At 38.8% G+C, this 27,418-nt stretch overlaps 2 protein-coding genes across 4 annotated transcripts; both read left to right on the forward strand.

Annotated features, from left to right (window-relative positions):
* Positions 1-694: 694 nt before the first annotated feature.
* slain1a (SLAIN motif family, member 1a) lies at positions 695-21,754 on the forward strand. Of its 3 annotated transcripts, XM_077215750.1 has the most exons (10): positions 846-926; positions 1,030-1,389; positions 2,611-2,747; positions 4,884-5,012; positions 6,129-6,227; positions 9,726-9,875; positions 10,142-10,474; positions 16,825-17,004; positions 19,851-20,130; positions 20,948-21,754. In XM_077215750.1, exons 2-10 carry the CDS (start codon positions 1,034-1,036, stop codon positions 21,021-21,023), a joined length of 1,740 nt encoding a protein of 579 aa, XP_077071865.1. In that variant the 5' UTR covers positions 846-926; positions 1,030-1,033; the 3' UTR covers positions 21,024-21,754. The 3 variants fall into 3 exon arrangements, with proteins under 3 accessions (XP_077071866.1, XP_077071864.1, XP_077071865.1); XM_077215749.1 differs by having other exon boundaries at positions 751-1,389; XM_077215751.1 differs by lacking the exon at positions 4,884-5,012 and having other exon boundaries at positions 695-1,389.
* A 2,810-nt stretch (positions 21,755-24,564) lies between these two features.
* Positions 24,565-26,053, forward strand: LOC143723402 (uncharacterized). Its single transcript, XM_077215778.1, has 4 exons — positions 24,565-24,637; positions 24,764-24,836; positions 25,108-25,271; positions 25,397-26,053. Exons 2-4 carry the CDS (start codon positions 24,816-24,818, stop codon positions 25,629-25,631), a joined length of 420 nt encoding a protein of 139 aa, XP_077071893.1. The 5' UTR covers positions 24,565-24,637; positions 24,764-24,815; the 3' UTR covers positions 25,632-26,053.
* The last annotated feature ends 1,365 nt before the right edge of the window (positions 26,054-27,418 follow it).

Here is a 27,418-nt window from a genome sequence, read left to right on the forward strand (position 1 = left end):
TGTCAAACGGTGGAATGTTTTAGAGGAAGACGAACCCAGTAAACATTAAAACACCACAGAATGCTTTAAATCAATTACTTGTGGTGTTTTTTTCCCACCAAAAATGGTGACAATTAAAAAGTGCATGTCTTTCGATTTGATTGCACCAAGATTGAAATTGATATTGAGTGTTTTAAAGATGTTTTAAATGTCTCTTATGTTCAATAAGGCTGCATTTATATGATTAAAAAACACAGTAAAAACAGTAATATGGTGAAATATTATTAAAATGTAAGATAACTGTTTTCTATTTGAATATATTTTAAAATGTAATTTATTCCTGTGATGCAAAGCTGTATTTTCAGCATCATTACTCCAGTCTTCAGTGTCACATGATCCTTCAGAAATCAATCTAATATGTTGATTTGCTGCAGAGGAAACATTTCTATTTGTTATCAATGTTGAAAACAGTTGGGCTGCTTAACGTTTTTGTTGAAACTTTGATACATTTTTCAGGATTCTTTGATGAATAGAAAGTGCAAAAGAATTTTGAAGCATCAATTTAATGCATCCTTAATAAAAGTTTAAATTACTTTAAAAAAAAAAGAGTCATGACCTTAATGGCTTTGAACACTACAGCCAAGTGTATATTATGGGATTAATACCTCTAGTTCAGGTAAGGAATAGAATAGAATAGAATAGAATAGAATAGAATAGAATAGAACATGGCACTCCAAATGCAACCATTTTACTCTTTGTCGTCATCTGAATGAAAGAAAGGATGGCAAAGAGCCTGGGCAGTGTGACTGGTGTTTTGTCTGGTAATGTGGTGGTCGTGTGTGTTGTGTTTTGAACTGAGGGGGAGGAGACAGAAGCATGAGCAGCACATCAGCATCTGAATGAAGCATGTAACCCTTCTGAAAGCAGTGCGAGACTGGGCACACAGGGTAAACAACACCGCCACCATCTTACTACTGTTCATATGCTTTTCTCTTCAATGGACGGACTATTTTTCAACCCGCAGATGATGGCGGACGTCAATGGCAACAGTAAGATGATGAACGCAGAACTGGAGGTGAAAAAGCTTCAAGAGCTCGTGAGAAAACTGGAGAGACAGAACGAGCAGCTCAGGACGAGAGCAAACGCTGCGAACAACTGCACCTCCAGCGCCCGTGGGTTACCAGCCCCGGCATCGCCCTGTCCCGCAGCTCCGGCTGGCCCAGACACCGGGAATCACTGCGCGTCACCCTCATATTCTCCGTCTTTTGGACTATCGGATGAGCACTATCCGTATTTTCATCCGCAGTCAGTGACTGGTGCTGATGAGGATAATGCTACTGTACTGGATGAGGTGGAAATATTAGACCTCCAGGTTGTTCTTGCCATCGATGGAGAGTCTGATTATAGCTGGTACTGATGCTGAATTATTTGCTAAGTAAACAATAGTGTATTTCTTGAAGGATTCGATTTGATTTTCTGCGTCGCATGCTCTTTGTTATCCCTTAAATTCAGTTCACATGAAATGTCACCATAGAATATGTGTCCAGGTCCATTGTTAAATTGGTGAGTGTCATTTATGGGGGAATATCTTAATTACTAGGAGATTGGCTTGCTGTTATTGCATCTGGTGATGTGAAAATTTTCCATGTTTTAGACTAGGCTATTTGAGACAATTTGTCTTCTAAATGTGAAGTGCACAGGTGCGGTTTTGTTGGAATTATTTAATAAAAATGGTAAAAAAGAAAAAATGTCTAATTTAAACCTGTGCATTATACAGAGAAATAAAAACAGAAGAAATCTGATATCTGACATTAATCATAATTGCAACACTATTATGTTGGGACTCAGATGTCTGAGATCACATCAAAATATTGAAGCCAAAACTGTAACTTAGGCTAAACCTTGAAATAATGAAGCCAATAATAATGTTCATTTAATAAATTTCAAGTCATGCTGATAATATATTTTGCTATGACCTATACAGTATTAACTTTAAAATATGCAAAAAGAATAAATAAATAAAACTAGTGGTCCCAGACTTGAAGCACACTTCTGTGTTCGTATAGGTCATACAAGTTATGCTGATTTTATAATTTGTACTGACAAATATATTAAATGTAAAAAAAGACTCAAAGCACCCTTCATGTGTTCATGGTGCAGGGTATTGATAAAGATTGAAATATTTACTAAAAGCATCCTTTCACATTTATGTGCTGAGAGTCTTATTCAGTGTTACATTTTCATGAAAACCAATAATGGACATTCACAGATTTGTTTAATAATTATCAAGTCAATTAAACATCATTCACATCCTCAATCAAAATCTAGACCTATATTATTTTATTCTTGCAAAATAGTTAGTAGAACATTTTTTTAATAAGTGAGATCATGTTTGTTTGTTTTTTTGATACAGTTTTCAGGCGATCCCTTAGTGTCCCTCTCAGACAAGTGACTAAGATTTAGCAGATAGTGGTCATATATCCATATGTATCCCACCTTTTAATCAGCTGAACTAATACAAATATCATTAGGTTAATGATGAAATCCATGGGCAATCTAGAAAACAATACAATAATGAATGTTTGCAAAAGTCCAGATTGGAATGTTTTGACCCAGATTTTATGTCAACAGGTTGTACGTGTCTTCAAAAGCAAAGCTGTTTCCTCATCTTCTCCTCAGTCCTCTTCAGTGGTGTAGACATGTGCTGGACAACCCCAGACCAGAGGTGGAGTTAGCCAAACGCTCCTTGTGCTACAAACTGGACCAAGGTACCAACAACAAGTGATATAGGAAATGACATAGTAGTGTACATTCCCAGTTTTGGTCTTTCACCATTCCCATAAATATGAAGTTATTTCTAAAATGTCAGTGGTATAGAAATTGTTTATGAGCTTGACGTTTTTAGTTACTTACAGTGATAGCTTTTTAATGGAGATGGCTGATATAATATAGATACATGCAATTTAATGGATACATACCAATTTAATGGTAGAAAATTGTATGATGTACACAAAGAACAGTGGAAGATGGTGGCGTGTTAACTGTTAATCAGCATACTTGAAAAAGCGTCAGTGAAGAACATATTTTTTAATAGTACCCTAATAAAATGAATAAGTCTAGACATAAAATGAGCCATGCAGTGTGTGAGTGGCTAAAGTGTGAGTAGATAACCTTATCTGTAGTTCAGTTAAGCTGCTTGAGGGGATGGTATCCATAGAAACAATTCCTAAATAAAACCTGCCTGTAGAATCAGCAGTAACTAACACAGATTTGAGACTGTCCTGGAGATGTTGTGAAATGCTTTTGTATAAATTATTCCATTGGATCAGGCCATACATAAATGATGTATAAGGTGCATATACAGAGATGTGTGTTGTGGAGTTGTGGCGCTCTGAAAGGCTTTTGAAAGGCCAGATTCAGTAAGCTTGGCTCTCTGCAAACGGGGTCATGAATACATCTTTGTTCCGGCGGCCTCTGAAAACCTTTGTTTTTGTGGGTAGCCATGAATGCTTGTTTTTATGCGATCTGGGAAAGTCTAATTGTTAAGGTATTCAAAAGTACTGTGGTTCACTTGACTAACAATAATTCATTTAGCTCATTTCCAATATTTTAAGGGAAGAGTTGATAACACTTTACAATCTCATTTGTTAACATTTTTAGAATTAACATTGTTAACAGGTCTCATTTGTTAACTTTAGTTAATGGATTAGTTAACATGTTAATTAGTAAAAATACAATTGTTGTTTGTTCATGTTTGAACAATGCAACCTTTTATTTGAAACATGTATTATTAAAGGTTCAAATTAACGCTAGGAATTATTGTTCAATTCCGTATTGTTTATTGTTAATTAATGTTAATAATGTATTATTTAATTCATCCATTTTAACTATTGAACCCTTATTGTAAAGTGTTACTGAAGAGTTTGTCCCAAAATGAAAGTTCTAAACCTTTCTTTCTTCCATGGAACACAAAAGGAGAGATTTGGAGGGATGTCTTAGTTACTTGTTTTAATAGCCAGAAATGACTTCAATTTTATTACTGTTTATTTTTGGCTTTAATGAAAATAATACTAATTTTCTTATATGCTCATTGTGGACCCCATTTGGTTTATAGTGGTTTTTTTTTTTTAAAGAAAAACTGTCTACAATTTAATATTGCCTCAGTGGGAAAAAATAAAGGCTTAGTTCACCCAAAAAAAAATAACATTCTGTCATTAATTACTCACCCTCATGTCGTTCCAAACATATAAGACTTTTTTTCATCTTCAGAACACAAATGAAGATATTTTTAATAAAATCTTTCTGTCTCTCCATTGACAGCTATGCAACTACAACTTTGACGCTTTAAAGGCCGTAACATGAGACTGAACCTCATTGGTTCTCGCACGTCAATCCAACTTGCTTGAGCTTCTGTTTACCACAATTGATATGTGAGTTGATGAATGTTTTTATGTGAATAAAAGCCTAAATTGAATCTGGTCATCATATAAAGCGATCGTGTTGCTTGGACTAAACAGCTCAATTCATATGGATTAGTTTTCCGAAGGGGCTTTTTGAAGGGTCAAAGTGTCATTTGTGTAGCTATCAATGGAAAGACAGAAATCTCTCAGATTCATCAAAAAGATCTTCATTTGTTTTCCGAAGATGAACGAAAGTCTTACGGGTTTGGAACGACATGATGTTGAGTTATTAACGACATCATTTTCATTTTGGGGTGAACTAACCCTTTAAACTTTAGTTTAAAAAACCTTTTACTAATTTACCCAATACCCATATAGTGCTGCAATCGAAACATTTATGCACATTATTCTTATTTAAAATATTACCCTAACCCTTTAATATATATACATTTTGTTGTGTGTGATGTTTTTTTTTAATTAATTACAATTCCCTTTTTCAATTAGCCAAAAGATGGAGAGGGGTCCTCTCGGGCAGTGGGTCATCAAACGTTCTGTACAGTCCTATAGATGGAGTCTCTTCTTTAAGCAGCTGTTCTAAACACTTTACTAAACCTGCACTAACTGAGCAAACAGGTAACTCATGTGCCTCACTCATTCTAACTCCAGATGGAAACAGCTTTTCATTAATATTTGTTGATACTTTCTCTCATTATCTCTAACTGCTAACAGAGGTACTGTAGTCTATGCCTGATAAACCACAAAGATTGTACTGTGTATTATACAGTCTCTTGTGAAAAAGAAGTACACTTTAGCATACTTAATTGCATGCTACTGCTGAATATAAAATAAAAAAATACTTATAATATACATCATATATATATACATACGGTCATGTATTTAAATATATTTGTAATTACACATTTGTATTGATAAAAAGTTGTTATTTAGTACATTTACAATATATTACCTTTAAATGTAATTTCGAAAAACACACTACAGTTAAAATTATAATCCGGTGTTAGTCAACATTGAAATAATACTTTTTTAATGCATAACAAAAGATTATTAAAAATGAATTATTTAAAATATACTTTAAATTCAAAAGTGTACTCTCGGTAAGTTCACTTAATTGATCTTTTATTTCATTTATATATTATCTGCAAGTGCAAATTTACTTTTTAAAAAAAATATTTTTAAGTTTTGAGGTAGACTACAAGTGCACATTCAATACAATTAAGCACATTTTCACAAGGGTATGTGTAAAATATAGCTGTTATTCATTTTTGTTGCTTTTTTTGTTGTAAACTAGGTAGTTAAGAAAAATAAAATAGAAGAATAGCTGAGAAAGAACTAAATGATTTTTTCAGACATCAGGTTTCATTTACTTCAGCTCAGCATTTTTTCAAGCCATGTGAAATGTGAGACATCAGTGATCAGTAGTGATGACTTCATGGTGTCTGGAAACGACATTGCAGCGCATGTTCCATTAAACAAAGATATGATTGCAATGCTTTGTTGCAGAAGGTCTACATATGATCCTGGTTGGACTAGATGTATAGATTTAGATCAGTAGTTCTCAAATTTTACACAGATTTTACTTTTGACTGTAAGTGGCGACCCAACATAGTACCGAAAATGTTAAGCATGCTATATTAAATTTAGTCTGGATCATATTTTCATAGTTTTTTCCTCATAGGTAGTTTTTACACTCCATATTCTGAGTGATCTATCATCTCTCTTCTGACGCAGATCTACCTTCACCAAACCATCAGAAGTCTCTCATGGGGAGGAACTGCTTAAGCCTAACTGAAAGATCTCCCACATTCCTCTATCACACGGCTACACACAGTAAGCACGACCAAGCTCACCTATCATACTCCACTGAGCATACACAGCAGTTCCCCAATGCTGTATTTGGATTATTTTGTTTGTACAGTATTTACACTACCTTAAGTAGATTTTTAAGAGTTTTTTTAAGGTTTTTTGAAAGACGTGTCTTATGCTGACCAAGGCTGAATGAGCTTGATTTTAAGCGCTCTGGGAAAACGTGTTCGTTTGACCAGTTGTGAACACATGTGGCAAACACGCCAAAGAATTTGGCTTAAATACCCTCTGATGATGACGTCATCGGAATGCAACAAACAAACTTTTCCTCTCAAACTATCCTCTTTTGTAAGGAGTTAGTTTTGCTAGGCAGGAATGAAGCCTTTTCACACACTCTCTCTTTTTCTATATACGAAAAGAAAAGAGTTGAAAAAAAAGAAAAAAAAAAAGAAATCATGTAGAGTGCCGAGTGCGTGCCGTCCTGGAGCTTGCGTGTTGATTTGACTGAAGAGCAGGAGACAGGCCGTCCCTTTCTCTTGCCCTTTCACCAGATTGGGAGGTCCTTTAGTCCACTTCTGGAGTGTACTACAGTGTTTCTTCAGACCGGGCTGAGGACGCTAGTTCTCTTGTGGAGATGGATATTGAGTGTACTACCACTCCTCTCGTGGCGATAGATCTTACAATGAATTACTCAAGGTAGTCACTCACGCTGTGGACAGTCTTCAGTTAGATTGGCCACAGGAACAGGAGAACCCCAGATGATCTAAGTTAGACAACAGGTACGTTTTCTGTCAGGTGGCCAGGGCATTAGAGAGGCGATCCCTCCCCTTCTTTCCATATTAACATGACAAACTAACTAAATCTTGGAATAAGCCCTATTCTTTCCGTGTCTTTGTGCCTATGACGTCGGTTTATTTCGACTATCGTTGGTGCAAAGGCACAGGGTTATACAATGATGCTCGTGGGCTATCTCTCCCCTTGCAGCGCATTATCAATTAAAAAGCAAGATGTTAACACTTCCCTTACGTGCTGGGGAGCAGTCTTAGATGTCCGTTCTGCCCAAGGGGTCTCGATTGGCATATCGATTGCCTCAAATTGATGCCTGTATGTCCGGCCCTAAAATACTTCCTCCAGCAGTTAAGAGGCTTCGATGTCATGGTGCTGGTGGACAACTCTGCAGTAGTCACTTATATAAATCGTCAGGACAGACTGTGTTCGAGCCGTTTGAACAAAATAGCGCAACGGGTTCTGCTTTTGGTTCAGGACAAGTTCCTGTCCCTCAGGGTGATTTACATTCCCGGAAGCACAAATGTGGGAGCAAATATGTCCAGACGGAAGGTCACACATGGGGATTGGAAGCTCATCCCGATGTGGTCAGTCAGATCTGGGAAAGATTTTACGAAGCAGAGGTGGACCTCTTCACTTAACAAGAAAAAGCGCAATGTCCCCTTTACTCGCTCTCTCCTCCAGCCACCCTGGATGGCCCAAGACGTGTCTATACGTGTTTCTACCTATCGCTCTGCTCCTGGGAGTCCTGCTGAAGGTCCGTCAACAAGGGTCTTGCCTCTTGCTGATCGCGCCTCATTGGCCAACCAGAGACTGGTTCTCAGAAATAATATCACTCCTCGGCAGCTCGGTTTGGGCGATACCGAACAGGAGAGATCTCCTGTCTCAGGCACAGGGGAATAGGGAGCCATGGAACCTTCATGTTTGGCCCCTGAGGGGGTTAAGAGATGCTGGACTTCCAGCGGATGTAATAGAGACCATTCTGAGTGCTAGAGCTCCCTCCACCAGAAGAATCTATGCCCTGAAGTGCCCTTTGAAAGGTGGTTTGCAATACATCATGCAGACCCAGTCCACTGCCAGACTTTCAGTGCTGGAGTTTCTGCAGGAAAAGCTGTCAGCAGGCACATGTCCTGATACTCTTAGGCTACGTTCACACTGCAGGCTGAAACGACCCAATTCCGATTTTTTTGCCCCTATGCGACCTGTATCTGCTCTTTTCATGACAGTCTGAACGACACAGATCCGATCTTTTCAAATGCGACCCAGGCCACTTGGGTATGTGGTCCAAATCCAATATGTATCCGATCTTTTGGAATGCGACTTCAATCTGAACGGCCAGGTCACTTGTATCCGACCCGCACGTCATTGATATGCGACAAACGTCATAATTCTGCGTTGAAGTAGGCGGGAATGAGAAGATAAACAACAACTATGGCGGACGATGCTGAGACCAGTCAATGGAAGGGAAGCGAGGTTTCTGATTTAATTAATATTTGGGGGGACAGCTCTATTCAGGCCATGTTTAGCTACTTCCGCAAACAACAAGTGACGTCGTTGACCGTTGAGTACTCTTCTGGGCATGCGGGTCACTTTTGGGTCATTTCACGTTCACACAGGAGATCACAAAGCTCGCCAACAAAAATTTTGCATTGGGTGAGGGATGCCATCGCCTTAGCCTATGAGGCGCGCGGTAAAGCTTCGTTTAAAAAGTTAAAAGGTAAAGTTAGGGCTCACTCCACCAGGGGCAAGAGGTGCCCCCTTGCAGCAAGTATGTGATGCTGCAGGCTGGTCCTCTGCAAACATTTATTAGATTCTATAGTTTGGATGTTCATGTTACTTAAGGACTCATGTCCTTGAGTCGACATCCCAAGCTCCTGTCTGAGGCCTTTCTCGTGTTTGTGCGCACACACTACACAACTTTGAGGGGTCCAGACACTTCCAGTGGAGCTGGAACACCTCCAGTGTTGGTATTCTCATTCCCATAGCGCTTAAAATCAATCACAGCATTGAGAGTAGCTTTTTAAAGGGAACGTCTCAGATTTCTTGACTGTAACCCTGTTCCCTGAAAAAGCGGGAACGAGATGCTACGCTTCATTGCTGCACTGAGGGCGTGTTCAGGACATTCTACAGACAAAATAACCTGATGAGCGCACCTGTCACACGTCTATTTATAGCCTCTGACGTGCGCGATGATGTCTTCATTAGAGGTTATTGAAGCCTAATTCTTTGGTATGTTTGCCACACGTGTTCACAACCGGTCAAACGAAAATATTTTCCCATAGCGCTTAAAATCAAGCGCAGCATCTTGTTTCCGCTTTTCCAGTGAACAGGGTTACAGTCAAGTAACCCAAGACGTTTTCTATTTTAATATATTTTAAAATGTAATTTCTTATTCCTGTCATTTGATCCTTTAGAAATCATTCTAATATGCTGATTTGGTGCTTAAGAAACATTTCTCATTATTATCAATGTAGAGAACAGTTGTGCTTCTTAATATTATTATAGTTCTTTCAAGATTCTTTGATGAATAAAAATGTTGAAAAGAAAAGGTTTTTTGAAACTTATTATTATAAATTATTATAAATTATTTAAATCTTTACTGTCACTTTTGATCAATTTAATGCATTATTTCTGAATAAAAGTATTACTTTGTCAAAATGAAATCTTACTGACCTCAAACTTTTGAACAGTAGTGTATGTGTACGCGAGATTGAATTATCAATTTTTCCTTTTAAGGTATTAGTCATCAGCAACGGCCTCTTAGTCCTCAGTCTTCCGTAGACAGTGAGCTCAGTGCCTCTGAACTGGAGGAGGACTCCATCTCTATGAGCTATAAGATTCAGGACATGACTGATGTGGAGGTCATGGCCCGACTGCAGGAGGAGAGTATGTCTACTTTAATACATCATGTAGTGGGAGGATGTTATTTAAAAGTCTTGACTCTATTTCAGTTTCACAACATTAAAAAAATACTATTGTCAATATATCCTCATGTTATTCCAAACCCATATTTTTCCATGGAACGAGCATGCAGTGATTTAGATACAATTTTGGGACATTGGTAGTCTAAAAGTGTGGCTTGGAACCGAAAAAAAGTATTTCATAGTCAAGGTGCTTCATGGAAAAACACATTGACGCATGTTTGTGTTTAGGTCTACGTCAGGAGTACGCAACCACTGCTGCCACGGCCACACGGCGTAGTGCCAGTTTTTCGGTACACGCAGGTGTACGCAGAAGCATGAGGAATGAGGCTGAGCTAGAGGAAGAGGAAGAGTACGATCAGCTTTCCTCTCCACAGCCTCGACTCTTCCGTACGGCCTCCATGCAGCGCAGTGCCTCCCACTCACAGAACCTCTCCAGCATGAAAGACTGCCGGCGCAGCCCCTCCACTCCTCAGTACCTCAACAGCCTGTCCTACCAGCAGCTCCACATGCCCAACCACAGCTCCAGTACCGCAGAGATCCACAGTTATAGAGCAAACACAGGTCAGACAACACAAGGTCTTATGAAGTGTAGAGTGAAAATAACACTAGGGGCCCTATCTTGCACCCGGCACAAATTACTTTGTACACTGACGCATGTATCATTCCTATTTTGCACCTGTGCAAAGCGGACTTTTCCCTCCACAGACACATGTCGGTTAACTAAGAAATACACTTGCGCTCCCCGGGGCGGTTCAGCGCAAAGAGGAGGCGTATTCCGGCGCAAACTTTCCCTCATGCTATTTTGCTGTTCTATAAAACAATTGCGCCACTGACCAGAAAAAAAAACTAGTCTAAAGTCAATGGCGCGTTGCGCGTACATTCAGATGCTATTTTAAGCGCGCATGCTTGGCCATAATACAGAGTGTGAACAACGCGCATACACTGTAGATGATTCTCTCATCTACACAGATGCATTGGTAACACTTTACGGTAAGGGTACATGAATTATCATGAATTCATGTATAAATTAATGCATGAATTCTGCATTCATTCATGCATTAATATCTCATGAATCATCAGGGACTAACACAAATTCAACGTTTTTCATTCATGATTTCATGGATAAACAACGCCTTGATTAAAACATTAACTAAGATGAGCACATCATCATTAATTATGATTTATTACGCATGATCATTATGTTTTCTTTGTTCTTTGTCTAGTTCAGTGACCTAGTCACCACTTTAGTTGAGGGGCCACACACATGATGAAGTCATTGGTAGATAATGCTTAGTTAATGATGACTACTGTATTGGACAGACCACAAAATAGACCAATCGCAACTCATAGCACACAAATTCTGTTGACATTCAAATACAGTAGTCATCATTAACTAAGCATTATCTATCAAGGACTTCATCATGTGTGTGGCCCCTCAACTAAAGTGGTGACTAGTCCTTTGAAACACTGATGAACAATGTGCTATTAATGGTGGCATAACTGTGAATAAAGAAAACATCATGATCATGCGAAATAAATCATAATTCATGATGATGTGCTCATCTTAGTTAATGTTTTAATTAAGGTGCTGTTCATCCATGAAGTCATGAATGAAAAACGTTGAACTTGTATTAGTTCCTGATGATTCATGAGATATTAATGCATGAATGAATGCAGAATTCATGCATTAATTTATACATGAATTCATGATAATTCATGTACCCTTACCGTAAAGTGTTACCGATGCATTTGACTTTTTGCTAATTATACATTATTATAAGGAAAAATATTAAAACACGAGGGAAATCATTGTTGTGTCCATGACAATAGGGAAAATAGGCATAAAGCTTACACATTTACCCAAATTATTATATGCATGTATAACCAAAGCTAATTTGGGTGGGTTTGTCCCATCCCCAATGTCACTTCTCTTTCTTTTACGGCCCTGACAAGAACATTGATCTCCTCGGCTGAGAACCGATTCTGAAGCGCGCCTGGTAAATGCGCCGTTAGAATAGTATTGCACCATGGAACAAACGCACCTCGTTCATCACGCTCTTAAAGGGAATGTGATGTAAAGCTCTTATCGGTTTGTTTCCCATTACGCCCAGACCACACCTATGAATAATGAAGCTACTTCAGACCAACCCCTTTTAGATTTGCGCCAGTCGCAAGAGGCATTTATCCCGCAGGGAAAATAGCAACACCGCCGGGATCCGCCCACAAAGTTACTTGCGCTTTGCGCTTTGACACTTGCGTTACAGATCGTTAAAATAGGGCCCTAGGAATTCAATAAGAACTCAATTTAAGATTAAGTTTCATTGTTCAGTTTAAGTTTCATTGTCCTTTATGTGTATTATTATCCTTCCTTTTCTTTTGTAATGACGGCTTAGAACCATCCATTTGCAGCTTTATTAGAGTAAACAGAGTAGTCAAACAGGCAAGTGGTTCCTGATGCCATGGAAGAACAATAACACAGGGATAATACAGCAATCAGTAATCACAAGGCAGGCAATAGTCAGGGCAGGCAGCAAACAACAGTAATCCAGGCAGACGAAGCAAGGTAAATGGGCAGGCAGTGAAACAATCATAAACAAGATAAACAGTCCAAGATCAAGCAAACTAGATACACAATACAGTAAAGAAATGCTCAGAATTGTCAGCCATGCCAAGAACAAGACTTCACATGTAGCATTGTTTGTTCAGTATGTAAATACTCTCCTAGATAGGACACTACACAGGCCAGGTTGGGAGGAGAATTGTGGGAAATGTAGTGAGAAAGGGAAGACAATATTCGGTAGAGGGAGCCCTCTGGTGGTCATCAGAAAGAGCTTTAGAGACCGTATTTGTAACAGAGCCACCCTCCCCTCAAGGCGCAAGCGGCCCCTGATGCGAGGAGGTGCAGGATGGCTGGGTCTACCTCGTGGTCTCGAAACAGGAAAGTCAGGATGGATCTGGTGAAAATTCATGCTTAGTGCTGGGTCAAGGATCATCTCAGTGTTGACCCAAGACTGTTCCCCTGGGCCATAGCACTTCTGAGCATTCTCCTGATCATAGAAACAATGGAGGTTGGAAACCCAACACACTTGGGGTGAGATCTGTGGATGGTTTCTGCACAGAATTTTGCATGAATTCTGCCCATGGTAGGTATCGGCTCAAGTCTGATTGGTTGTGCTGGCAGAAGGTCCTGCGAAAACTGGTGATCTTGGTATAACTATTCTGTCTGTCCATTTGATTGGGGATGGTATCTTGAGGGGAAGCTGACATTCACGTTCAGCATTGGAAGAAGGCTGTCCACATGGCTGATGAATTGCATCCCTCAATCCAAGACAAGTCAAGTCAATTCACATTTATTTATATAGAGCTTTTTACAATACAGATTGTTTCAAAGCAGCTTTACAGAGATAACAGGAAAATAATGCAACAAAGTTTGTTTACAGAAGAAAATAGCGTCACAGTCCAGCTTAAGCAACAAAGGTAAGAAAAAGTGAAAAAGGCGACAGTAGCAAGGAACCAAAACTCGATCAGGTGGCAGAATGGAGAAAAAAACCTTGGGAAAACCCAGGCTCAGTCGGGGGGCCAGTTCTCCTCTGGCCAAACGAACGAACAGTGTATGATTATGATTCAGGCAGCATTATAGGTCAGAAGTCAGATTGGATTGGAACAATCAGAATATTACCCAGTTACATCTGGTTGAAGGTCGATGTTATCACAACGGTATGGAGACGGGTTTGTTGAGGATCAGTGCCAATGGCTGTCGTATCGATGAGGCCTTCACAGGGGAGAGTCTAGTTGACACAACCTCTGCTGACACTTCAAGGATGCGTTGTGGTCGTGTCTAGGCACAGGTCCACCATCTGATCTGGATACGGCCCGAGACAATTTCATCTGGTAGTCCGTAGAATTGGATGATAAGAGTGCAAGAGTTGTTTCGCTGTTTCCAGTGCTGTGGGGAGCTTCGGTAGAGGGATTAGTTGTCAGACCTTATTGAATCTATTGCTAACAGTCAATAGGGTTTTGTTACCTTAAGAAGTGGGCAGATCTGTTACCAAGTTGATGAAAATGCATGACCATGGTCATTGAGGTGTACAGATAGGGTGTAGCAGCCCTACAGGTGATTGTCTGTAAAGTTTGGAGGTGGCACTACAGACACAGTTGTTCATGACCATGGTTGTGTCAGCATGTCTGTTATCCCAACATAATCGATTCTGTAGATTCATAGCATGGCAGTGATACTGGGATGGGTGAAGAATGAACCAAGTGTAAGACCCTCTGCCAGATCACAGATGGTACGTAAATCTTTCCCTGTGGACACTCTGGATGAGCAGGTTCTAACATTTGAGCCTGAATAATATCCATAGTATCTCATCGAACTGGGACGAGAATGATCGCAGGAGAGAGATGGGTTCAGTTGAGTTTTCTTGAGTGGTGTGATCGTATTGGCGGGAGAGAGCGTCTGCCATTGTATTCTTGGTGCATGGGTCGTACGTAATTTTGAATTGAAATCAAGGGAAGAAGAATGGCCATCTAGGTTGCCTGGGATTTAGTCTTTTAGTCGAGGTACTTCACGTTCCTTTGGTTGGTTAGTACCAGGAATGGGCTTCTGGCTGTTTCCAGCCAATGCCGCCATTCCTTGAAAGCTGCAGGAAGTTCTCTGTCGTCCACATCATAATTACGCTCAGCCGCAGTCAGTTCCAGGATGAGAAAGCACAAGGGCACAGCTTAGCTGGTGTGCCGTGTTGTTGTGACAGAATCATCCCAATCCCTGTATTTGATGCATCAAGGTCTAACAGACTGGTTGCAAACTTCAAAGTTTCTGGTACCAAAATACTTCATGTAACAGGAAGAGAGGAAGTGAATGTACTTACCATACTTGCCGTTACTGATGCTGGTGATACCCTAGGGGATCGACGGGAATTAATCAAATTTTCTAAATGAATGGGCAAGTCAATGATTTGATCCAGGTTTTTGCTCTCGTCCCGGCATGCAAGCTTGGAAAAGCAGTTTCAGTGTGTCATCCTCCCACACTGTTTGGGTTGCCAGAGTGTGGAATATGAGTGCGTATTCCCGTGCGGTGGTTCTTACCTGTCACAGACTAAGCAGTTGATACTCGGCCACCAGGCCTGAAAGAACGTTTTAGAAGGTCGGGAAACCGAAAGTGCCGTGGCCCAATCCAGTGCCCTCCTGAGGAACAAACAAATGAGACTTGACTGTCGTCAGTGGGATACAATAAAGGTTGTTGTCCCAGAAACATTGAGCAATGCATTAAAAGCCCCCTGAATTTAGTTGGATTACCGTCATACTTCTCCTGGTTGGCGTTAATAGCGGTAATGTCAGTAAATGGTCCCGTGGGTATCGGGATAGTGGGATCTGAGGCCGATTATGCAGGTGGGCTGAGGCGTTCTCACCAGCTCTTCCGTAAGTGTTGTCAAATGGTTGAATTGTTGTTGATGGATGACCAAAATGATGACTTGGGCAGACAATTCGGTGGAAAGCTGCTGGAAAGCCTTTTGTCGGCTCAGAACCATACGAGAGAGGACCCATTTGCAGCTTGTTTAGAGTAAACAGAGAAGTCAAACAGGCAGTGGTCGGTGACGGCGTGGCAGAACAATAACACAGGGATAATTCAGCATTCTGTAATCACAAGGCATAATAGTCAGGGCAGGCAGCAAAACAGGATCATAAACAGTATAAACAGTCCCAGGATAAACACAGAGCAAACTGGACAGAGACACAAAGAGCTGGCTGGGAGAAAACTTAAAGAGTAAGAATGTTTGGGTAACTAACTAGTCCACAGAGAAAGTAAATTGATTTGCAGACTGATAATAATATATTAATTTTGGAATATTTCAGTGTTCATCTTGTTGAAACAGTAATTGTTTCTCTTAGCTGAAGCTTTGATAATCCACAAATGAGATAATAAATATCAATATGAATATGAATAAATAAATAAAATAAATATCAATATAGATCAATATTTATTGTCAGTTTATTTATTTGCAATAATATATCACTGGAAAAAAAAACTATTGTTCTAAAAATTTTTTACTCCAAGACAATATTCAAAGATCCCCATGTGGGAAAATATTATTTTCTGTAATGACAAAGCTGATACAAATACTTTTTAGTTACTGAAACTAGTAGCAATATATTAAAATAATTTTAAATAATTAATTCCAGGTGAACTGAATGTGTTTTACTCGTTTTACGAACAATGCATTTACATAACATTCCCAGACCGTCCTGATAAAGGGATATATATTTTTATTAGAATTCACAAATAAAAATTTCTGCCTGATAAAATATTTTAAAGCTGACATAACTAGAACATTTCATATTCATTAAAGACAGTTCCATGAATTCCAGGTCTATAAATCAAACTTTAAAAACTGTTTTATATAGAGTATCCAGGTTTTCCATGACCGTGGAAACCCTGGTTCTCAAATTAAAATGACAACAGTTTAGGAAATTAATTAAAATAATTAGTTTTTTAGCTGTTTTAGCTCATTTTAAATAAATTTAAGCAAGTGGTTCTCAAGTTTTTTGACTCGAAGATCCCCCACTGTCCAACTGTGTATGTTCAGTTTTGGCTTCGTTTTTACTGTGTTCTGTTTCGTTTGCCTGTGTTCCCTTTGCTAGTTTGTCTCCATGTTTTTGATTGAGTTATGGTTATGTTAATTATCCCTGTGTATTTTTTCTATTCATCTTTATGTGGTTTTATTTTACTCTTACTCCTGAAATCTCCTGCGTGTTTTTCGTTGGATTTATTAAAGACTGTTTATTTCGAATACTCCTTTGGTTGAGAACTGCCCACTGGTTGAGAACAACAGCTATAGATTATATTTAAGTAGACTATTACACTGTTCATACTAGATTGCATGTTTCATCATGTGATGCATTTCTTTTTTCAGACAAGCTACGGAGAAGCATGCCAAACCTCATTCGAGCCCCCAGCGCTCCCAGTGTCATCGGTGTGCCTAATGTTTCTGCTCCGACTGCTCACATTGCCACATCATCTTCATCTTTTTCGTTACTCCGAAACAGTCAGAGTTTTGATTCCCACAATGTTCTGACCAAGATACAGTCTGCAAGTAAGACTAACTAAGGTGGCCGATAGAGCTCAACGCGCTGCAACTGAAGAAAACACATGCAAATAGAAAAAACACCCGCAAATTAAGAAAACATCTTCTTCAGTTTTACAACACATGTGTGTGCGCCAAACACTCACAACACAACCAAATTGGGCCCTGTCCCAATACCCGCACTTCTGCCCTTGTGCCCCTCAAATGCGCGTTCACGCTAAGGGGTGCAAGACTGTAGGGTGTCCCGATTCTCTAAGGTGTCCTCCAGGGGTGATCATCAGCGCACTTAATGCACCCCTTTCGCAAGTGCACATCAGACCTCACTTTGCTATGGGCTATTACCCAGAATCCTTGTAGTGTCGTGACGTTTCGAAGAGCTAAACAAACGGTTGCTATGGTTCTGGTCGGCAGCGGGAAAACTCAGAAGAAAAAGGAAGCCGGTGTGGTGAAGTGTTGGGTCCCACCGAAATATTGGGTCCCAGCTTAGGACCCAAGAAATACGATTGGTTCAAAGCACGTTTTATGGGTAATCGCTTTAGTGCCTGGCAAACATCAGAAGGACTAGTTTAGACTGTTCCAGGCGGGTTACATGAGCACTGAGCGCCCGGTGATCGCCTGGATCTCACAACTAAATAGGTGCTATCTTTATAAATAAACCACAGATTTGAGATTTAAACAACTACATTCTCGACTGAAAAACTCTTAAAACTACATTTCGTGACACAATAAAAGCAGTATTTTTCAATTTCGCGGCCTTTCTCCTCTGCTGTTGACATAACCTACTATGAAAAGCGCTATACAAATAAATGTATTACTTGATGGCATCAAACTGCTTTTATCAAGAATGGCAGGCTATTCACGGGGCACAGAAATGCCTCTAGCCAGGGATAAGTTAACATGGCCATACCATGAGCAGAGTTTGTTATTTGAAAGTAAGGGCTTCATTACAAACAGAAGTGAAGTGAAGATATTAATTTATACACCAGTTACATTGTACACATTTTGTCATGCTATGTTTAAATAAGTTTCAAAAGAAATGTTAGATGCAGGGTCCAAAGATGAGAATGCAAGTTTTAAAGTTGAGACACTCCTGCACACAGATATATAAGACATATTTTAAAAACTTTGTTTTTGTATAAAATGTATATTTATTTGCAACAGTTATATTAACAGTAATAATAATAAATGTCTGTCGTAAGAACAGCTATTCAGCTGATGGACTCCTGCTGCGTTGTCATGAGAACATCCCAGGTGAAAATAATGAGGAAATTGTTGCTTCCTTCATCAAGTGCGATCAAAATGGCTACATAATGGCACACAAGTGCCCTGCTCCCTCCAAAGTGCCCACTACAAGGGCTCTGCCCTTCGAAGGGAGTAGGGCATAGGGATGCTCACGAGCAATAAGCATGTCTCAGCCGGGTTCGTCACTTATTGGGGTCCCCTGGAAATATTTCCGTTGAGGTCTGTTCCTGTATTTGATGTGTTGTGAACGTTTGCAGCACGTTTCTGTATTTGGTTGTGTAATAACTTGTTCAAGATAGTTAATTTACTCATGGAACATCAATAGCCAGCAGTACACTTGATAACAGCCCCAGGTGGATTACATCTGCACCAAACAGGTTCTTCTTTGCTACTTTTCATAGATATATACACTAGATGTCGCCTTGGCTATACGGCAGTTCATTGGAACGAATGCGTCAATAGAGCCCCCATCATGGAACAGGGGAGTCCCTCCTCTTTAATGCATCAGCGTCAATGTAGGAAAAGGTCTAACGGAAATAAAACCACCATAAATCGTCATGAATGTGATTTTTTTGTTGTTTTGGTTCGTTCCAACGGTCAGACATGTATTTATCATTGAGTCCAGATAAATTTTTAAAAAATTAGAAAATTTCACATTCTTGTGAAATGTAATCCCTTGCTGTCTGGTTTTTAGATTTCGATCGTGTGATTATCCATACGCAGCACAAAAGTCTGGCATCATCCATAAATTCAGCATTACCTAGCTACTTCCTAAGACTAGACCCCTGTTCCAAGATGGCAGCGGTTTTGACGCATGCTTATAACCCCAAGGCGACATCTAGTGTATATTTCTATGGCTACTTTTAAGCCAAAGTCGAACGGCATAGAGTGCCGAAGTTATTACGTCACTTTGTAGGCCAAAACGCGGAAGTGAGTTAGCATTTTAGCACTTCCGGTTCCCTCGCCCTAAAGTCTATGGGTTTTTGCTAAATCGCCTGAAATAAGGTCTGTGGTTAAACACACCAGTTATAACCTGCTTGCGGTTTTTTTTAACTTTATTGTGTCTTGTGGTTTTTTAAACTTTATATAGCTTCAAAATGTATAAATTTTGGATTAATTTGTAAAGATTATCTTGATAGACAAAATGTGTAAGGGTCACAACTCTTTGTTGAACACAGATCTTATTTTTTGAGATTTTCCAAAAGTCTATGGGGAAAATGCATAGCTTTTCGATCCAGGGAACACATGCGCCGCTAACTTCCGAGTTGTCCGTCAAAGTGACGTCATAACTTCGGCACTCTATTGGATTAGATTGCTCCCTACAGGTCAGTCTACAAAAGCTCACTCTACAACAGGTTGTGTTATGAGCGTTTACAGCTCTTTTCTGTATTTGGCTGTGTTGTGAGTATTTGGAGCACACATGTGTTGTGAAACTGATGAAGATGTTTTCTTAATTTGGGGGTATTTTTTTATTTGCATGTGTTTTCTTCAACTGCAGCGCGTCGAGCTCTCTCGGCCACCGTAACTATCACTGTTAAAACATTCTATTAAAAATGATGATAATACTCTTGTAGTGGATGATATCACACTAATCTACAAATTTTGAATTTCAGTTCCCCCTCCTGGCCAGTTACAGCAGAGAGTTCAGAGCGTGGGCAACTTCTCATTGACATCACGGCCACCTCTGAAAGCCACAGCGTACGTGAGCCCTACGATACAGAGTTCTACCACGATGCCTTCCTCTGTTAGTCTCAACTGTCTCTACAGCAGTAATATCCCCGCTCCCAGCAAACCCAGCACCCCCTCCTCCACTCGCAGCGCTCTACCTCGACCTGCTTCCTTTGTTGGGACAAGTGGGGCCACACGCAGTAAAATTGGCCAGCCCGTACGCAGGTAATCATTTACAACTTTCTTGTGGGCTTCTTGTTGCTTTATATAACTTTACCAATTCCAAAGAGGACGAGTGTTTTACTGTTAAACATTTCTGTTAATTACCACTTTTCTTATTCACTTAAGCAAATGTAGCTAACGTTACCGCTCAACTTCAGACAATTTGACAAACTGTATTGCGAAATGAATTGCTGTTGACTGCAGACTAGTGATAGGCTTATGTTTGATGTGGACATAAAACAAAAAACATATTGACTTTTGAAGTCACTTTTTGTAATTCAGTGATTTATTTGCCTGCCACAATAATGTAAAGACTTTGAAATATCTTAATTGGAAGGCTTTTATATTGAGACAGATCTAAAATACTGACAGAAATTACTAATTCTTAGAACTGGAAATATTCAAAAACATTCAGCAGCACAACTATTTTCAACATTAAGAAATGTTTCTTGAGCAGCAAATCATCATATTAGAATGATTTCTAAAGGATCATGTGACACTGAAGTCTGGATTAATGATGCTGAAATTTTACATTTACATTTTAATTATAATAATATTGCTGTTTTTACTATATGTTTGCTCAATAAATCCAGCCTGGCTGAGCATAAAAGACGTTTAAAAACAATAAAAAATTCTTACCGATCCCAAACATTTTTCATTCAAAAAAGTAGTAAATGCTGTAAAAATAGTTTTTCATTGTTAGTTTGTGATGGTCACAAACTGATCTTTATTGGAAAATGTTAGATTTTATTATTTTTAATGCACTATAATGTATACTCTGAAGTATTGCTGTCATTATCCCGAGTCACTGTCGTTGCAGTTTCCTGACCCCGCCGAAGAGTGTGTCCGCTCTGAGCGCCCTTCGTGACGGGAGTTGGAGGGACGGCTGCTATTAACCTGCTCTACACACTGACCTTAAATGTTTCAGGCCCAGCTGGCTGGGCACACCTGTTGCTTTTAGATCTTAAGTGGATGTAAAATAACGTCAAGTGATTCAAAGTTGAAAAATACCGTTAATAAATGCAATACAGCACCACTGCAATATGCCTGATGGCTGAAACCCAGAGCATTATGCATACAAGTGTTTACGTGCAAATAATTTGCCTAACTGCAGCACAATTTTTTTAGCCACTGAAATCAATTTTCAAATGATATTATTAATTAGATATGAACATTAAATGAACAATATTGATTTAATAAGCGTAAGTCATTTGCTGTCTCTCAAATAGCACTTTTACTGTTAACTTGCATTGTTACATTAGATAACCAGTAGTGCCAGAGTCGTACCAGATTGCTTTCTGTTGTGCAAGTTGCATTACTTTTTATAATGTTGTAATTTTTTTTCCAACATCTGGCAAGAGAAATATTCAAGTGATCTGATGCATTTGTAAAAGCAGGCTAAATGGACTGTAAAACACTGTATTAAGAATTACAAATGCAGCCTAGAGTAAAGGGCAGCCATTCCAGATTGTATGTTTACATGATGCTCATGATACAGAGCACTGTGGAGAGAACATTTGCACATCAAATAGTAACATTTGTTTCTCTTTTTTTAAGAATAGGTTTATGATGGAAGGGAATGGATGTTATAATTTCCAATGTTGAATAAAAGGCTTTTGAACTGAAATATAATATTTCGTACTGTACTTTGTACAGATGATGTCAGTAATAGGGAACTGAAATATGATATTCAAGAGAATCTTTGAGTTTAATAATCTCATCTTTAATACATCTGACAAAAAAAAGTTTGCAAAAGAAGATACAATACTTTAATAATTTAGGAGATATGGGCTGCTGTATCTTTGGGTTTGGCCCATTTAACTATTTCTTGTGAACACATTGTTCAAACCTCTCAATACATGCTACACATAAAATACAGGACAATCTGAGAATTTTTTTGAAGGAAAATTAATAAAAAATCAAAAAAATCAGCCATTTAAATATGAATGACAGCGGAAGGCTGTAATACAGTAAAAAAAATCCTCATAGTTTAGTATCAGTGTAAATGCATAAAGATTAATTTGTAGTACCATGGAACTATATATATAAACTATATATTAGTTTGCAAATGATTATGATCTCCAAAATTCTTATAGATCATTATACATCACCTTATTTTTTCTTAATCCTATGATCAGTTGTCAGACACGACTGAATCCATTGCTGCTTAATCAAAATGAGACAATATCATTAGTCTCTTTAAAAATAATATATGATACAATATTTCTTTAAAGAGACACTTGAAGACACACATTTATCGGAAAAGATACATGGAAATTGCATCACTGAATCATTGATTGCAGCATGCAATTTTATTTTATATTTTATAAAATTGTAATTGTATTCGTTGAACTGTTATTCGTATAAATCGTATTTAAAAATGAAGGTCAGATGTGTTATTTTTTCAGTGATGCTTTTTCAGTTAGCTTTTCAAGCTAAACACTATTCAGGTTGAATGTTTGGATCCAAACACAAGAGAGCAGCAGAGCATCACTTACTGCACTGTTACTGCACTGTTACTGCACTGTTACTACACTGTTACTGCACTGTTACTGCACTGTTACTGCACTGTTACTACACTGTTACTACACTGTTACTACACTGTTACTGCACTGTTACTACACTGTTACTGCACTGTTACTGCACTGTTACTACACTGTTACTACACTGTTACTACACTGTTACTGCACTGTTACTACACTGTTACTACACTGTTACTGCACTGTTACTACACTGTTACTGCACTGTTACTGCACTGTTACTACACTGTTACTACACTGTTACTACACTGTTACTGCACTGTTACTGCACTGTAAGTTACTGCGCTGTTACTGCACTGTAAGTGATGCTCTGCTGCTCTCTTGTGTTTGGATCCAAACATTCAACCTGAATATTCCCATGTGTTTAGCTTGAAAAGTAATAACCTGACGTGAAAAAATGTTTCTTCAAGCGTCTTCGTTGCCGCAGTTCTTCTGAATATTGTCTGTCTCAGTTTTTTCTGTTTCTTCATGTAATCACAGACAGACTCGATCATGGGGAGATCAGTTCTCCGTGTGGATATCGGCTGTTGTCAGAATCCTTGTGCAAACAAAAATCTCACTCAAACTGATATTGAAAGTGAAGTGAAAGTGAAAGTGAAGTGAAAGTGACACGTGATGGCCAAGTATAGTAACCCATACTTGGAATTTGACCTCTGCATTTAACCCATCCAAGTAAGTGCACACACATTAGGAGCAGAGTAGTGAGTAGTGAACACACACACACTGCAAATGTGGATACACACACCCGGAGCAGCGGGCAGCCTTGAGTGGCGCCCGGGGAGCGATTGGGGGTTAGATGCCTTGCTCAAGGACACCTCAGTCATATTCCTGCCGGTACTGGAATCGAACCAGCAACCTTTGAGTCACCAGTCCAACTCTGTTACCATTAGGCCATGACTGCCCCCATTATTGCCTCCTGACACACAGTGAAAGATAGAAATAACTGGTTTAAAACCATTTTTTGGTGGGAAAATTCTACCGTGCATTAGACTTTTGCACAGTACTATATCTATCCATTTTAAATTAAAAGACAATTTTATTTTACAATATCTCATTTAAGATAACACACACACAGTATAACATTTCTATAAAAACATGCTTATGTGTGGTATGAATAAAACAAAAATGTGCTAAACTACAAACATGCATTTAATCATTTACTTTTTCTAGCATGTTGTCTTCAATAATATGACAATTTGTTATGTGAAATATTTTTGCATTACAATATTCCTATATTATAATTTGTAAAAATATTTTATATTCTGCAGGCATAGCACTAATCAGCATCTCCTTGTTTTTGTACAACAGAAAGCAGTTTTATGTGTTATCAATGTACAAAAACACAAAAGTTGTGTACCTTTTTGAGCTGACAGACTAAGATTACGTAGCATAACCAGATATATTATAAAATATCTGTATTTGGCATGTATTTGTCCAAGGACAGAGCTCAGACCCTGGAATTTGGCTCGAACCCAAGCATACTTCTGGACTGATTATGACATCCTTTGACATATAAATTAATTTGTTAAACATGGGTTTGCACATACAGTACATCTTATGATCACATATCTTAGTTTTTTTTTTTCTCTTTCAGAACAGTAAGAAGGTATGATTTCCTTTGGAAGTCAGTTGTCCCTTTTGACCCCGGCGTGTATTGCTGAAACGTGTTTCATCAAAACTTAAATATCAGAAAAAATTCATGATGAACTTCTCTATTATATTTGATAATATAATTTTCACTTGTGTCACCTTATCGTCTACATGAGCTTAAATGCTAAACTTAGAAGGAATTCTTAAATCCTTTCAAGTTTACACTCACATTCTACAAAATTAATTCTTAATGTAAAACCTTGAGTGGACAATGTGATGTTTTAATTTTTAACCAGACAGATTTGTGTTGGACAGTCCCTATGGCAACCACTGACCACTGCAATCACATTGACGTCTATATGCAACAACAGCGCAAATTTGTAAGTGTTTTAAATAAAGTATTTGGATTGTGAATTGAATTAGTATTTTAATTTCACTAATAACTAATTTAAGTCAAATGTAGAGAGACATTAGATGGTACTGTTCTGACAAACTTTGCATTGTAGCACTTGTTTCTTGCCTGTGGAACCAACTAGAATCCTTGTATAAGTGGATAAAATGCCAAACAAAGCACAAGAGGTGAGTCATCTCTACAATATTGGGTAACACTTTATTTTACAGTGTCCCTGTTACACGTTACATAGAGTATATTGTAATTGCCATAAAGTGTGCATAATTACATGCAAACCAAACCCTAATCCTAACCATAATCCTATAGTAACATGTAGTTAATTAATATTACTCAGTACTTAAATGTATAATTAAACGTTTAACCCAATATTGTTATAAATTAGTAGTCAACCTCGCCCCCATAATATGTCTCCATGTCCATGCATTCTTTGTCCTTTAGGATGCTGTGATCAATATGAAATCCGTGCAGGAGATTGCTAAGCAGTTGGGGTTTGAATGGAACGTTCTAGCATTTGAACTTGGATTCACCAGAAATGAAGTCAGACAGTTTCATGCAACATCTAAAGAAAAGAGGGTCCAGGCTCAGAGAATGCTGGAATCATGGTGTGTATTAATCAGTGTAACACACTGTTAAATGTAACTGTTAATTAATGTTTTTAAATGAGCCCTTATTATTAAAGTTGAGAGTCATTGTTTTATTAAGTAGTGGTACCTCCAATGATTGACAGGTATGAGCGTTCATGGGACAAACCGAACAAAACCAAGCTTCTGCAGGACGGCCTTGAGCGTGCGGGCCGTCGTGACCTGGCTGAGAGACTGCGTTGCCTGCACTGGGGTCACCAAAAGCTCAGCCGCAGAGTCGAGCTGCCCTCTGCCTTCCCCTTCATCATTACCGTCCACAAGACCATAGACAACAAAGATGCCTTGAGAAGGATAAATGTGCTTAATCGCAGCTATAACTAAAATGGCTAAGAAATTAATGTGAGCTAAAAGTCTGAAACTACTAGTGAAAATGCCATTCACTTAGTGAAATGTTTTATCTTAATTTGTATTCTTTAAATTTAATGAAATATTTTTCATCATAAATGCTATAGAGTGCCTTTTTCAGCGGTGCTGGTTCCAGAAGTATTTTTTTCAATTTATTTGTCCTGTAGGGATCTTTAAAAAGTCTTTGTTAAAGAGCTATAAGCCATGAACCAAGAAAATCAGCTATGAGGTGAATCACAACACTAAAAACTTTGATTTGAGGCAAAAAATAATTAGAAAATTGGACAAAAATACAGAGGTACAAGAATGTGTACTTAATGGCTTTAGTGGGGGAAAGAACTACACTCCCATGAAGCTTTGCGAACAACATAATCGAATTAAAAACGATGGAGAAATATGAAACTACTCAGTTACAAATGTTGATTATAATATAAAAGCAATATATTTTAACTTTACTGCAAAATATGTATTTTCATTCAAATATTTGTAGTATTTTGAGAGTGTTTGAGATCGATTTGATTACGCCATTCACTTCATAGTTGTGTGCGGAGCTAAGAAGATCTTTTGGCGCATGTTGCTTTTTTTTACTCTGACTGGTGTAATTTTCTGCACAGCATCATGGGTAATGTGATTTTCAACCTGGAATTCCAGTGTTTAACATGATTATTTAAAAAAAAACTAAAATAATGTGGGCTGAGGTCTACAGCAAAAGCAAATAACATCGATTAACAACCTCGTAGCTCACAGTAGGTCTGTCTGAACTTGGCAACTCTAGCCATTTCTTCGCTGATTTTCACTTTTGTTGTCGCATTTTGTCTCAACGAGCTCCCCCTACAGCTGTGGGGCGTATATTTCACAGCACTGTCGTAAAAAAACTCACTTGCGGCCCCTCCTCCCGCTTCCTAACGCTGCTCATGTGCATTTGTTGTTTTTGGAGCCGGCCAACTTAAAGGAGAACTCCGGGCAATTTTTAAGTTAATCTTGATCGTTATACCTTTGTGCGTACTGACTATAGAAAAAAAAACGAACCGGATTGGTGCTTGCTACGCGGAGCTGCGACCGCGAATGCCCAGAGCTCCCACCCAGCTAAAACGGCAGCTATGGGGGCATATACATAAAGAGCGTTTTTGAGTCTCTTAACAGACACAAAATGCAATTGAAATGTCTGTCCAACATGAACAGGGACCCTACATGTAAACAAGATACGTTTAGCAACTTAGCCATTGTTTCAACTCACCTAAATAGTCTTTTAGACGGCAAGCTGTAGTCTCGCGCTGCAGTCCCGTGCTGTAGCCGGAAAAGGTAAACAATGTCCAGGTGGGAGGAGCGTTGATCATGTGCGACGAGTTAAGATCAGAGTTGCTTACAAGTGAAGAAGAAATGGTTTGTGTTTGTGCCTTTCTGAATTGTGGCAACAGAATGCGAAAATATAAGAGCTTAAATTTTCATTGTCTTCCTTTTCATGACTTCGAGATTCTGCAGTTGTGGCTAGTTGTACTTCAACTTAATGTGCAAACTACCGTAGAAGTACTACGCGCTAAAGATTGCCGCATTTGCAGCGGTAAAGTGTCAGCTCTATTTTCAAATAATTTTGATCGGATTGAAAGGGTTGGTTTATCGAGAGAACATGTTCACTTGATCGATTGAAAACCGAAACTGAAAGGACGCCGTCCGTCGCGCTGAACGCGCTGTTCTTCTGATGAATAAAGTGTCATATAAAAGAGTGTCACGTCGTTCTATAATTCTCCTTTCACTCAGTATCT

The sequence above is a fragment of the Siphateles boraxobius genome, unplaced genomic scaffold (genome assembly GCF_051911475.1).
Source record: "Siphateles boraxobius isolate OS27281-9 unplaced genomic scaffold, OSU_SipBor_1 7, whole genome shotgun sequence".
NCBI lineage: Eukaryota > Metazoa > Chordata > Actinopteri > Cypriniformes > Leuciscidae > Siphateles > Siphateles boraxobius.